The sequence below is a fragment of the Hermetia illucens genome, chromosome 3 (genome assembly GCF_905115235.1).
Source record: "Hermetia illucens chromosome 3, iHerIll2.2.curated.20191125, whole genome shotgun sequence".
In the NCBI taxonomy this organism is placed as follows: domain Eukaryota; kingdom Metazoa; phylum Arthropoda; class Insecta; order Diptera; family Stratiomyidae; genus Hermetia; species Hermetia illucens.
The window spans coordinates 131,798,029-131,812,238 of NC_051851.1; the positions used below are offsets into that span (position 1 = coordinate 131,798,029).

Genomic DNA, 14,210 nt, shown 5'->3' on the forward strand with positions numbered 1-14,210 from the left:
ACTATTCCCTGTGCCCCCTTATGGATTGACGACGTCGGCGCGGAGAGTGCGGAGAACGGTCTACTTTTCTCTATAAAAGGGTTAGAACAGGCAGTCCTCTCTATGAAAAGCAAGAAGACGCCTGGGCCCAATGGTATTCCAGCAGAAGTATCAACATCATCATCAACGGCGCAACAACCGGTATTCGGTCTAGGCCTGCCTTAATAAGGAACTTCAGACATCCCGGTTTTGCGCCGATGTCCACCAATTCGATATCCCTAAAAGCTATCTGGCGTCCTGGCCTACGACATCGCTCCATCTTAGGTAAGGTGTGCCTTGTCTTCTTTTTCTATCATAGATATTGCCCTTATAGACTTTCCGGGTAGGATCATCCTCATCCATACGGATTAAGTGATCCGCCCACCGTAATCTATTGAGCCGGATTTTATCCACAACCTGACGGTCATGGTATCGTTCATAGATTTCATCGTTATGTACGCAACGGAATCATCCATCCTACTCAAGTCTCCGAGGAATACATGAGGACTGGTACAGCTAATCAGCAAAGGAACAGGATCAGGTCATTTTCCAAAGACAAAGAAAATTACCTCCTCTATCATCATCATCATCAACGGCACAACGACCTATATCCTGTCTAGGCCTGACTTAATAAGGAACTCCACGCATCGCGTTTTTGCAACGAGGTCTACCAATTCCATATCCCTAAAAGCTGTTTGGCGTCCATCTCAGGCAGGGTCTGCTGTCTTCTTTTTTACCATAGATATTGCCCTTATAGACTTTTCAGCAGGATCATCCTCACCCATGCGGATTAAGTGACCCGCCCATCGCAACTTACTGAGCCGAATGTTTTCCACAACTTCACGGTCATGGTATTGCTCATAGACTTCATGGATATGTAGGCTACGGAATCGTCCATCCTCAAGCAAAAAGTTCCTCCTCTAGGTAAGCGTTAAATGCCACGTGCAGCAAATCTGGCCTTTGGCGGAACACTAGTTTGTAAACATCCGAGATACGATGAGGACCTGGGACCCTTTTATTTTCCATGGTGTTAATTGCGTCTTCGAGCTCTTGCATTGTGGAAGATGGTAGGACTTCCGCGCTGTTTAAATCAACCCATAGGGGATGTCTGGGGAATAATGCTCGAACAATGTGGCCCGTCTATCAGCATCAATTTTCGAGGGACAAGTTTATAGCCAACTACGAGCCCTGGTTCTGCCAGCCGCGAGCTTTGCTTCTATTTATCGCATTGTGAGTCTCCTGTTTGCTCATCTATACTATACTACTCGTATCTCTAGTGCATGTTAATTTTAACCAGTGCATGTTAATTTTTTGGACGCAGTCTCAAACCCCTATGTTTTCGCCAAACGCACCACTATCCTTGCAGAGAACGCAATTTTCGCTGGTTTTGACTAGATGACTTACCTGACCGCATCTGCGGTCTGCTACAATTCTGTCAACTCCCTTTCAAGTTGCCAACATGTGTCCATAATCCCGACACCTGTAACACTTGGTGGGGGTTATCCTGATTGGTACGCTACAAACTACTTATCCCATTTTGATTTTCCGATTTTCCCGCTTATAAGAATTTTCCACTGGTGTTGCGGTGATTTCCATCACGGCGAATGTTTGGCCGCGAGCATTCACAGAAGTGATACCTACCCGGGCATTTTCTCCGGATACTCACGCTTCCTGGGCTTCTCCACTTCGACCTTTTCTGTGAGGCAGTCAAGATCTCGGAACAATTAAGAACCCGTGAGGTGTTGCCTACAAGGTTGTAATGAATAAGATTCGTGACTAGAAATCGCCCCAACTACCGCGCCCCCGACCCCTGTTCAACATAATTGCAATTATTTTCCTAAAACATAGAGAAAGTGGACCCCAGCGCAGCAGAACGTCTTCTCGAACCTTTTACAGAGAGGGACTACGAGAGAACTATGGAGGAATTGGGAATAACAAAACTCCGAAACTGGGATTGCGAACAAAACCTTGATATTGGCTTCTAAAACTAGGTCAGTCAACATCATTTATAAGCACATTTGAATTATGCACATGGGCGAATTGGGAATAATAAGGCTCTGGTATTTTCATTCCGAACAAAGCCTTGAGATCGACCTCTAAAATCCGGGACACGCGAGTGTTTCACGTCCAGTAGAAGAGGTAGAGGCTCTGGCTCTGCTACTGCCCCAGAAGCCACCAGGGGTACCGTTTTCACATCACCCTGTCTTTCTTCTAAATACTATGGGGATGATATTGAAGAGCGTGATGTACAACGTTGATTCGTTCGTCGAGATCGCAGACGGTCTATCGGAGCCACGGTACGGGTTTGCGTGAGTCCACACTACCGTCGATACGATAGCAACAGTCATGGATCTGACTCGGTTGGTGTTGACCGCTAGTAAGTGCCGTGCAGCGGTGACGCTAAATGCCAGGAATGCTTTCAGTTCAGTCAGGTGTTAGATTACGGGCACCTTATCTAAGCAAAGTGCCTCTGGTTACTTAGCCTGGACTTGTCTGTTACGAAACGGATGATGACCCGAAAGAATAAGGGTACTGTGTTGGGGCGTCTTTTTTGGAACATAATGTATGATAGACTGTGCCAGAGTAGGCAACGTCGACTGGTTTCGTAGATGACCCAGCGGTGATGGTAATTGCAAAGCGGCTCGAAAATGGAATCTTATAAAAGTGAAATCATTTATTCCACAAAAGCATGGTTACCAATGACTAAACTAGCCCTCGGGGTAATAATCGAACTAAGTTGATCTTCAAAGGGCACTTGTACTATGCGTGGGAAAATGCATAGAAATACATATTGTAATGGACCTATGAGAAATAGCATGATTAAACGACCATCCTGAGTGGCCGAAGACGGCCTAGAGAGAAGAGCTATCCCAGAAACCTAAAAAGTTGGACAAATTGACCGTGAAGGCCCGCCCGCAAGGACTGAAACTCCATCAAAGTGTTCGGTTGACACGTTCTTGCGCGCCTCTTTGCTAGCCAGGTTCGGGAATGTGGAGGGGTCCTTTGAGTGCTTTGATCCCTCACATGTTATTAATACAAAATTAACGTGTCTATACCGTCGTTTTCAAACACATATTGGTAATTATAAAGTAGGAAAAATCGCCCGTCGATACAACATTGAAAACTATCCACCGCTAGCTCATAAAACTAATTTCCTGACTTTCCGACTACACCTCCATGACATCTATCCCTTTGTTCGCCAACTTCCTTTCAGAATCCCAGCATTTTTCCACAATTTACCAAAAAAAAATCCACTCGAATCCACCTATTACGGGGATGGAATGCATTTTGAAAAGAAAACCTACCTGATAACCAACCAATGCCCGTAGCTGAAATTCGGGAGACCAAGAAACCACTTCAAACTTACGCGATTGGACAACTCCACTCTAAACGGCTCCAGCAAAAATAGTGAAATTTTTAAATCCCACCGGCCGTTGATCAGCTGTCCAGCCACGAACCGGTTCACATCTCACTGCGCTCGCCTTGAACTCGACTGAACTCCGAGAGTTCATGTTACAGCAACATGCGCGTGCGTCTACGGATCATCTTATAATGCAATGCATTCAATAATGTGCAATGTGCGGCGAAAGTAAGGGTAATTGCACATTATGGAATGGATAATTTGAGCAAATTAATTCAGAAAAAGGCGAATGAGATTCCGTTCCCGTCGCGAAGCCGCGGTCACTACAATATATACATACAAAGCGGAGTCAGCCAGGGTTGCATCTTGATCGATATTTTTTCATGTATGGCGCTCTGCATTCTTCCTTGTCCTAAGAGCGTGGAGGGTTTCAACGGACAATGAGATTTTTCCTCAAACATCTCCAAAATGTTTATCCCATCTTTTCGTTTTCTCAGTAAGCCATGGACGTTGTCCAGATGGCTTTGTATTTGGAGAATGCTGTTGGCAAAAACAAAGCCAAGGTTCTCAGTCCGATGGGTCATCGTCCTCTTGCTATTTACATTAATGGCCAGAACATCGCAGGCATTGATCAATGTGTATATCTATAATCTGTCATTTCTGCCGAACTTGGTCGTAATTTATATCAAAATATTTATGTATGTATGTTAAGGCGGTATTTATTTCAATTTAAATCCAAAATGTGAACACTTAGGAGTTTTGTTTCTACAAACCCTTTAGATGTAGAGTTCAGAATCCTGTTAAGAAGTTTAACTCTGTGTCAATATTTCATTAACTTTTACCTTCTTATGTATTTTTCAGATAATTCCATCGATTTAATATCCGTTTTACGTAAAAGCTTTACGGTTTACATATGTAAATTAACCCTTTATGACTTCCATTTTTGAGTCCTGAAACAATTTCCTAAGATAGGAAAATCGATGCAGGACTATAATTCAGCGTCCAGGTTAGTCCTTGGGCATCATTTGAAAAGTTTAAAAATAGTAGTGTTTGGTTGTTACCAAATTATAGGCTACACCTTTGAAAAAGCGTCAAGAGTTGGAAGAACCGCCAGTTCGACGTAATTTCAAGAACAGTTTGTTTGTATCTAATCAAATGACGGGCAAAGTGGTCTTTTCGAAGAAAGTCGTGAGTAGTGATGCTTTCAAGTTTCACTTTAAGTTATGGCGAATCCTTGGAGTCTATCCCATAAATGGTTGCACTGTTTTGTATGTAGTGGTGATTATTCTGGGTGCTAGCCTTCCGTTCGGTATGACTATTTCATTGTTCTTCACGGACGGTTTGAAGAATATCTTGTCTAATCTTTCACTGAATATTACTTTTGTCGTATGCAATTTAAAATACTTCAACATCTTGAATCGGAGGCAAAATATACTGGATGTGAATGAATGGACTCAACAACTGGATGCTCGTGCCAATTCTCTAGAAGAACAAGAGCACCTCCGTTCGGCAGTCCGTTTATCTCATAAAATGGTCTATCTGACGTGTGGCGTATTTACTAGTGTGATTATATCAGGTGAACTTGTGGCACTCGTTTCAAATGGAGAAAAGCTGATGTGCCCTGGGTGGTACCCTTTCGACTGGCAGCATGACACGTTAAATTATATTATCGTTCATGGGCATCAGATAGTCTCCCTAGCGATAAATATACTTCAAAATGCAACAAACGACACTTTTCCCCCCGTCTATATGCATATACTGTCGAGCCATATGAAAACTTTGAATATTCGGATCAGTAGATTGGGCACTAATTCAACTGAATCCAGAAAAGATGTAAGTAAGGAACTTCTACAATGTATCAAGGATCAACAGATGTTAGTTGAGTGAGTTCACATCCAAATGCCTCTGAAGGATCTGCGCCTTAATGAACAAAATTTAGATATTTCCAGATGGTCCGAAAAGTCACCTCCTCTGTAATTTTCCTTCAATTCTTTACCACTGGGGTGGAAGCCTGCATCACTGGAGTTTGCTTACTTTTTGCCCAGGGCAACTTACTCGAAATAGCGTATCTTGGACAATACTTTTTGGCTGTTATTATGGAAATATTTCTTTACTGCTATTTTGGAAATGATCTTGTTTACGAGAGCCACCGAATGACTGATGCTATTTATTCATGCAATTGGATGGATCAAGGTAGAAGTTTTAAGAAAATTCTAATAATATTTATGCAATCAACACAGAAAAGTATGACGATTATGGCTGGAGGATTCTTTCCTGTTAATTTATCGGCTTTCGTTTCGGTGAGGAACTCATTTAAGTGCATTTATCTGAAATTTCCCAATCGATTTTTGTTTCAGGTTCTCAGAGGCTCGTATTCACTATTCGCTGTCCTCATGCGTATGACATAAGAAAATGTCTCCGCATTAAAATTAGATCCACTAATCTACGCAACTGCACCAACATTTCACGGTTACTTCAAAGATATTTTGAAATTACATACATAAAAGCACATATGGTTTATGATACCTACTATTAGGAAAAATATTTCGAAAAGCAAATGTATAAACACATTCAACAGCAACTGGAAGATTGACTTCTTCATTAGAAGGAAAAAAAGAGATTAATTATAATTTCCACGAAATAAAGAAAAACAAGCGATTATTGTTACATAGTCAATGTTTCATTATGGAGAGAGTTTTAGACATAAATTAGTATTAGCCGCTACCGTCATCAAGCAACCATGGCTTGTTTCTGGGGACATCAGGGTTTTAAACTTCATGCACGCTAATTTATGATATGCTAACGAAAGCCCTCCGCTCTTATATGTGAGTATCGAATGACCTCCAAGATATCCTCGTGAGTGATTTGAATGGTAACGATAATACAACGGTCAAATTAGTCATCTAAAGCCGATTGAATAACTTAAATATGCCAAGAGTAATAATCACGCACCATCATGGGGCGGAACAGAACAGAGCTCATCAAAGCATTCCCTCTTGCTCCGTTGGATGGCGAGCTTAAGATTTTTGCGGGCTTCCTTATAGGCGCGCTCGTTTTGCCCTTGACAGATTCTGCCTACCGCGCTCTAAGCCGCTCTTCTGGCTCAGTGGCAAGCTGATCGAAGGCTGGCCAGTTCAGGATTCCACCAGTATTTTGGTCTTCTACTAGGGAATGAGCACCTCCTAGGCGTGGACGCGTCACACGCTTTGGCGATGTATTGGGCCACATGGACAGCTCTTTATTAGGTTGGTCTACCCACAGCTCTATGAATGTCTGCTCATCCAAAGTTTAGCAGACCAGCCTGACATCATTCTCAATTTCGGGCATGATGGTCTTCTGTCCGATGACTCCATCCACAGCCCAAAAGAAGATTGCCTGGTGATCGCTGTGGGTGTAGTTCTTGCCGACGCACCAGGGCATACCACGTGCCAATGCAGGGCTGGCAAAAGTTAGGTCTACAATTCATGGCAGACCCCCCTTTCTGAAAGGTGTTTACATAACCTTCGTTATTGGAAAATTGGCCAAAATTATATTCAACTACGCAAAAGCGTCTAATAGACTGCTACTCCACTCACAGGTGCAAACATGAAAACCACCAGCAATCACCTTTGGACCCTTGGGTCGAGAACAAGACTGTCAAGCATTTCTTCGAATTCGGACAATGTCAGACTTGGTGGGAAGTAACAGCTGTACACATATACCCCCCTTATTTCCGCCCACACAAAGCCGCTGGCTGTCTGACTCCCAGTACATTTTATGGCTTGTCGACCCCAGTGGAATCTGTAACCCATATGCCACCGTGACGATTTCTATAGGTGGTCTGCTCGAGTAAATTCTGAGCAATCCTGCATTGATTTAGGTTTATTTGAATGTTTTCATTGAAGTCAGCGCCTTCCTAAATTCCGGGCATTTAACACTTCCAGCAATATGGCACAATGTGCATTTAGGGTCCCCATTGCAGTCTTTGGCAATATGGCCTTTCCGCCACCCCTAAAACTTGAAGCACTTCTTTAAAGAAATCTGCTCTCTCAGACGGCAAACAACCCATCCGATTCAAACCTTCCCGGCCGCCAATAATTTCTGCGCTACGTCCACAGGTAATCGCAGTGTGGTCGTTTGAGTATTGCCATATGCTTTCGACAAGCTTACAATGGACTTCTCGGCAAATTCCTCCAACTTGAACTGTTTCATCAAGACAATGCAAATTTCTCCTTTGGTTGTCACTTCATCGAGATCCTTGCACTGTATGTAGACTTTTTTTTTGGGTCCGTACTGTGGCATTCTCCTCAAGTGAATTCTTAACCTGAGTTCGGAAGTCATCAGTTTTCCCAAGCTGGATTTTTTCTATTCACACATGAGGACACCCTTCTGGATCCTTCGAATCTTGCTAAGATTTCCGCCTAGATCTTTTAGGTCGGGATCAGCTTTGACCTTTTCAGTATCCCCACGCGGGAAAAACTTCCCTTGCTGGAGAGTACAATTGCTTCTGGGCAAATTCGCACTTTTGCCTTTTTCTTCGCCTTTTTATTAACAACCTTGATCCATCCACCGTTTTCATTCCCCTTGGATTTTGCTGATTCGATTACCAGAGCTCGCACTTAGGGGACCTGCTTTCTCTCTTCGGTGCATTTATTTCCATTTTTCGGAACTATTTGTAAGGCATTTTTCCTTTTAGACGCCTGCTGATTTTCCAGAGGATCCACAACTTTTTCCCGAACTGTCTTGTTTGGTGGCAGGTTGATTGCAATACAATAAGGTGGGGAATTTCGTTCCTCCTGCTGTGATTTGTTGTGGACCACTCTAATAGCTCTCACCATATTTTTTATGCTTTGGTGCACATTGTGCTTATCTTTGATGAACTCAGACAGCTCAACTATTTTTGCACCAAGCTGTGTGAAGGGTACTCCCTCTGCATCAGGGCTCTACTTGCCATAAGTCCTAATCGGGTTACTACTTTTAAATAGTCCTTCCTATTTGGCGTTCATTGACTTTCCTTCCGTTATACCTTTTTTAATGTTTAGTATTGACGAACTTCTTCTGAAACAGTCCTTTTCCTGGTCCTGGAGTACCTCCAGTTGTTGCTCCTCCTGTGCAGTCGGTGTTGTTGCTGTTTTTGTCGTCCAACGATCTGCTTTCAATTCCCTATCCGGCTGTCCGGCTGTCCGTCTGTCCGTCTGTCTGTCTGTCCGTCTGTTCGTTTTTTTTGTTGTTAAGGAGGTGGAAATCTCCAAAAGACTCTGGCCTGGACAAGTCAGAGGATGGGATTTTTACCCACTAAAGCCAACGACCCTTTTCTCACTGGTCACATCGCTGTTGCCATCTGCTTATGGCTCTCCCCTTGAGCTTTTTTCACCTTCGACAAATGAAAGATGGACCTGGTGTTATATATGTTCATCATCTCGGTTGCCAGAATGTCAACCGGGATCAGTCCTGAAATGACGAACGCTACATCCTCAAGGCTGTTATTCTGAAGATCGCAATGAGTTTAGGCGCATTACCTAAAACATGGAGCGCTTTTCCCCAAACTGGACTACATGGAACAAAGTATAATTCACCACCCCGGCTATAAGCAGCCTGCAAGTATGCCGCAGCTCTCCTACGTTCGGCACCAACCTTGCCTTGTCGAATCTGCCCCCCACATCATCGTCAAAGTTTCTGCACGGTTCACTAATGAACGGAATCTCCATTGCGGATTCATAAGTGGCCTCCGCTAGCAAATCTTGTATTAACCTCATTTTTTCACACACAGCATTTAACGGCTTCCTAAATTTCGCGTATTTACCACTTGCGGCAATATGCCAGTTATCGCGTCCCTCCTCTCCTTCGTATAAAACGGCTGCCTACCTACCTTAATAACTCGGACCATATTCTTGGCTTGTCCACGACCCAGGCGCTACAGTCTAGGGACATAGGCGCCCGGAAGCCCGCTTGCTCATGCCCAAAAGCAGCCGGTACTTTGGTTCCGAGCCCCTGCACCGTAACTTTAACCCTTCTCAATTCGTCCATGTTGGTTTCATTTTCTGAGTATCTTTCCCATAGCTAGCAAACACTAGCCCATGCACAGTGAGAAAATAAAAGTGGATCAGTACATATTCACACATCAGTCGGTATGCCCCTATCCGCCACCTGGAATCGCGCTGGATAGGAGATCTGGCAGCCCCTCATAGGTCGGCCTGTCCGTCTGTCTGTATGTCGGTCTATCACAAGTATTTTTCTGGGAAACGGTTATAACGATTCGCACCGAATTTGTTGGAAAAGTCGGAACTATGAACGCGCACGCATACAGTTAGTTACATCATTCTACGTCGAACTTAAGGAAAGATCCCCATGTATGCAAAAGGAGAGGTACATTTTTTTCAAAAAATATAGTCATGTGGGGTATCCAATGAAAAGTCTGGATTGATACTTTGCAAAGCCGGCCTTATTTTTGACATTTCTTGGAAAGGTGAGGATTGCGGCTCTTTTTATCAACATTTGTATTTTGTACTTTTTTTTTCGTTTAAAGCATGATATCTAAACGAAAGTGCATAATAAAAGATAAAAACGGACAACTCCAAACCGAATCGATATCTTAATAGCGAATAGAGAACTGTAAAATAGTCCTCAAATTCGTTCTATCCCTTATAGCATTAGATATCGTCTTTTAAACTGAGACTCGAAGAAAGACATTACAATTCCCGAAACAAAATAGATCTAACTGTATGTGAAGCACTCTATGTAATGCACATCCTGATTTGTAGTTTTCCTCGGGAATAAAAGTAGATTTTGCCACACTAGTCCCTTCACGTGGCAACCAACTTTTGCTGTCTTCTCACTCATTTATTTATATATTATATCTAGCTCCACTCATGGAAATTTTATCACAAACGAAGCTAGGAACTCTTTAAAAGCAAACACAATATTAGGAATTCGATTCGTTCGGAAAATTACAATCCCCGTTTCACGTTTAGAATCCCAGCTATTATTAATCTATCAAAATCTATCTATGGCACTACTTTACACTCAAAAATCCATCTCCATACTTAAAATATAAATAATTCAGTCACCTAATCATAAACTCGGAGCTGTTCAGACATGAAATTAGTTCTTGGTCAATGGAATTTCAAAAGCAGTTTGATTGAATCCCCACAAATGTCGGGTAAAGTGCCGACCCCTAGAAAAGTTGTTAGCAGTAATGTTTTCAAATTTCACTTTACATTTTGGCGAATTCTTGGGGTTTTGCCCATCAATAGTTGTAGCATTTTATTTTCGGTGATAATTATTCTGAGTTCCAGCCTCCCTCTTGGTATGACGATTCTAGTTTTCTCCTTAGATAATCTGAAAGATATCATGTCAAATCTCGCGGTCAACATCACTGCTATCGCAATCAATTTGAAATTTCTGAATATTTTCCTTCGACGACGAAAAATTGTGGATATCAACATTTGGGTTCACCAATTGGACACCCGCGCCAATTCTGTCGAAGAGCAGGAGTGCCTCCGCTCGGCCGTTCGAAGAGCGCACAAAATATTTTATTTGACTTTGGTCCTCTTCGCTGGTGCAGTTGCTTTAGGTGAACTCTTGGCCTTACTCTCGAACGGAGAGCGCCTAATGGGCCCGGCGTGGTATCCTTTCGACTGGCGGAATTGCAACCTAGCATTTTTAATTGTCCACATGCATCAAATAGTAGTACTTTCATTATACATCCTTCAGAATGTATCAAACGATACTTTCCCAGCAGTCTATGTCATCATTTTGTCAAGCCATGTGGAAACTTTGAATATTCGAATCAGAAGGTTGGGTGTGAACTCCGCGAACTCCCAAAATTTTGGTAACGAATTAATACAATGCATCAAGGATCAACAAATGTTAGTCAGGTGAGTTAACTCTTTCGAATCTAAACCCTTACAGAATTTAGACTAAAATCACCGAAATTTAGATATTTTTACAGAGTCCAAAAAGTTACTTCACCTGCAATTTTCCTTCAATTCTTTGTCACTGGAATGGAGGCCTGCTGTCTGCGTGTTCTATGTCAAAGGCAACTTTGTCGAGGTGGTATACTTCGTAGAATATTTTACGTGCATGATCCTGGAAGTGTTCCTTTATTGCTACTTTGGAAGTGAGCTTGTGTACCAGACCCATCGTATGACTGATGCCATTTACTCATGCAATTGGATAGATCAAGATAGAAAGTTCAAAAAAATGCTGATAATGTTCATGCAATCCACACAGAAAAGTATGACTATTATTGCTGGAGGATTTTTTACAGTCAATTTGGCAGCATTTGTCTCGGTGAGAATTATAATCTAGAACGCATTTCATAACAAAGCTTTAAATCCTTTCTTTTTTCAGGTTCTCAAAAGCTCATATTCTGTATTCGCTCTACTGATGCGGTTGACCTAAAACTTATTAAAACTTTCACACCGATGTAATCGCTATGCTCAATTGCACTAAGATTTCGCACGTCTTTGAAAGGCATTTTTAAATATCAAAAATTGTTCACCCTCGTTGTCGTAGGTTATAGTATATTGTCCAATATATAAGCCCACATGGAAATATATGCATGATCATGACTGACTGACTCATTTCAATCCTAGAGCGAAGAAGGTGAAAGTGTGTACAGGCTACCTTAATAGGACTGACTGCCGATGCTTCTTGAATTTTTTTAAGGTTTTGTTTGTAAAACAAATTAGATTCAATGTCTGTCTGTAACTGTAACTGTAATCTTCAAAAGACTCTGGCCTGGGCACGCCAGAGTGTGGACTTTTTACCCACCTAAACCGCCTCCGACTCCCCCCTGCCCCATGGAACCACCATAAGGTATTACATCAAGGAGCGGAGTTAACTTACTTTAGCCATTTCTCCTATCTTTTATGATCAACGTTCGTAGCCGCACCTTTTTCACAGCTTGCCTTAGATGGATCATCAAGTCTTTCCCATCCCAATTCTCCTGCGATGCTAGCATTCTACTCACCACATTTTGCGGTATCTGTGCTTCACCTAAAGTTTCCTCCAGGTTTCTCTTCTCGCCCCTGAATTTCAGATAGTGGAAGAATATGTGCTCTGGGTTCTCGTGGACAATTGGGCGAATCGTCCAATTTTAACCTATAGAGGTGCTGGATATTACAAATGCAGCCTTATCTGAGGCGGTTCTCAAGACAGAGCACATCCTTAAGGCTGTTCTCCTATAGAATGCACTCAATTTATGAGCATCACATGATATGCGAAATGCCTTTCCCTAAATGGCATAAAGCAAGATCAAACTCACCACCCTGGCAATAAGTAGCCTACAAGTGTACCATGGCTGTTCCACGTCCGCCACTATCCTTGCGAGGGCCATACTTGGCGTGGATCCCTTCTAACAAGCATATTCACGTATTGTTCAAAAGTTAACTTCGTATCTATCGTCACCCTCAAGTATTTTACAGTCGGCTTGGAAATGATGATGTGATTGCCGACTCTTACTGGGGCGTAATTTTGCTTCCGGCGGTTGATGGTCCACCGTAGTGGGCCACGAACGGAGCGCTGTGGTACGCCGCGAAGATAACGTACTTCTTGGGTCCATCACCGGACTCATATCAGCAGGTACTCAAATCGTCGCCAGGCACTTTCGTATAAGGTTCCAATTGACCGAATTGAATGCATTCCCCACGTCCAGGGTCACCACCACGAAATATTTGGTCGTAAAATCCCTTCCGCGAATTGCTTTTTCGAACCAGCAATTTTGATGTCATCAATGGTTGATCTGGTGGTCAAAGCGTAGTATAGACCCCAGGGCGAAACGTGGAACGATGGAGCATAAAACCTGGGAAACGCCTGCTCAACCAACACCTCCACCTCCATGTGGTGACCGCTAGGAACTCTTTCTTAACCAAAAACTGCATACGGAGAAGGATGAAAGCGAGTCTCCCGCACCTGAAAACGGGACAAATCCTCCAGGTTGGGAGTTTGGTAGGGCTGACGACCCTACACGGAAAACCAACGTTACGAAGCCACAAAGTTGCAGGAGATGCGTTGAACAGGGATCCGTTTCCTGGAGAAGGGCCACTACACCATATATTCTAGTGGCCATCCAGTAAACCGTGTGCTCGGAGTAGGTTTCTCCGTCAGCTAAGACATGCAACCTGCTGTTATCGGCTTTCAAAATATAAGCTAAAGGCTATACACTCTACTTGCGGGAGAAATTTAGAAATATAAGGCTCATAAACATTCACGCCCTTACAGAGGAGACTGCAGAGTGGGAGAAGGATACCTTCTACGAAGCAATTGAGCAATCCCTCAAAGCCTGTCCCACGTATGATATCACAATCATACTTGGAGATTTCAACAGTCAAGTAGGGGTGGAGCCCGTATTCAGGCGATACGTTGGCTCCCGTAGCTTACATAGGGATACCAATGATAACGGAATGCGGACTATTCAGTTAGCAGTATCGCACGAAATGGTTGTTGGAAGTACCTGGTTTGCGCGGAAAGCGGTCCACAAACGTACGTGGGCCTCCCCAGACGGGACCACTTTCAAACAAATTGACCACGTGTTGACTGAACGGCGCCACCTCTCAGCCATGATGAATGTCAGAACATATAGGGAGCCAATGTAGACTCGGATCACTATCTCGTTGGCATAATGCTCCGAGCTCGAATTACGACACCACCTACAATCCCCGTTGACAATCAGGTGAGAGTGAATACTGAATCCATTCACAACTCAGCCCTCCATAACACCTATAAGAGGGAAATGGATGCCACAATAACCGCAGCTTACAGATGCCCTGGAGATGAAGCATCAGCAAATGATCTTCACAACCACCTGAAAAGCGTTATCATTAATACGGCCACAAAAAAAGAGTCGGAA

At 43.1% G+C, this 14,210-nt stretch overlaps 1 protein-coding gene and 1 pseudogene across 1 annotated transcript; both read left to right on the forward strand.

The window, feature by feature from the left end:
- The first annotated feature begins 4,277 nt into the window (after positions 1–4,277).
- Positions 4,278–5,897, forward strand: LOC119652771 (odorant receptor 2a-like). Its single transcript, XM_038057079.1, has 4 exons — positions 4,278–4,385; positions 4,451–5,262; positions 5,319–5,679; positions 5,737–5,897. Exons 2-4 carry the CDS (start codon positions 4,535–4,537, stop codon positions 5,785–5,787), a joined length of 1,140 nt encoding a protein of 379 aa, XP_037913007.1. The 5' UTR covers positions 4,278–4,385; positions 4,451–4,534; the 3' UTR covers positions 5,788–5,897.
- Positions 5,898–10,453: 4,556 nt separating this feature from the next.
- LOC119652151 lies at positions 10,454–11,919 on the forward strand (annotated as a pseudogene).
- The last annotated feature ends 2,291 nt before the right edge of the window (positions 11,920–14,210 follow it).

What these genes read in the sequence shown, in the direction of transcription:
- LOC119652771 (XM_038057079.1), top strand. Translation starts at nt 4,535, where the DNA reads ATGACGGGCAAAGTGGTCTTTTCGAAGAAAGTCGTGAGTAGTGATGCT. An exon ending in GATCAACAGATGTTAGTTGA is followed by an intron (nt 5,263 to 5,318) that starts GTGAGTTCACAT and finishes AACAAAATTTAG; the next exon opens with ATATTTCCAGATGGTCCGAA. An exon ending in ATTTATCGGCTTTCGTTTCG is followed by an intron (nt 5,680 to 5,736) that starts GTGAGGAACTCA and finishes TTTTTGTTTCAG; the next exon opens with GTTCTCAGAGGCTCGTATTC.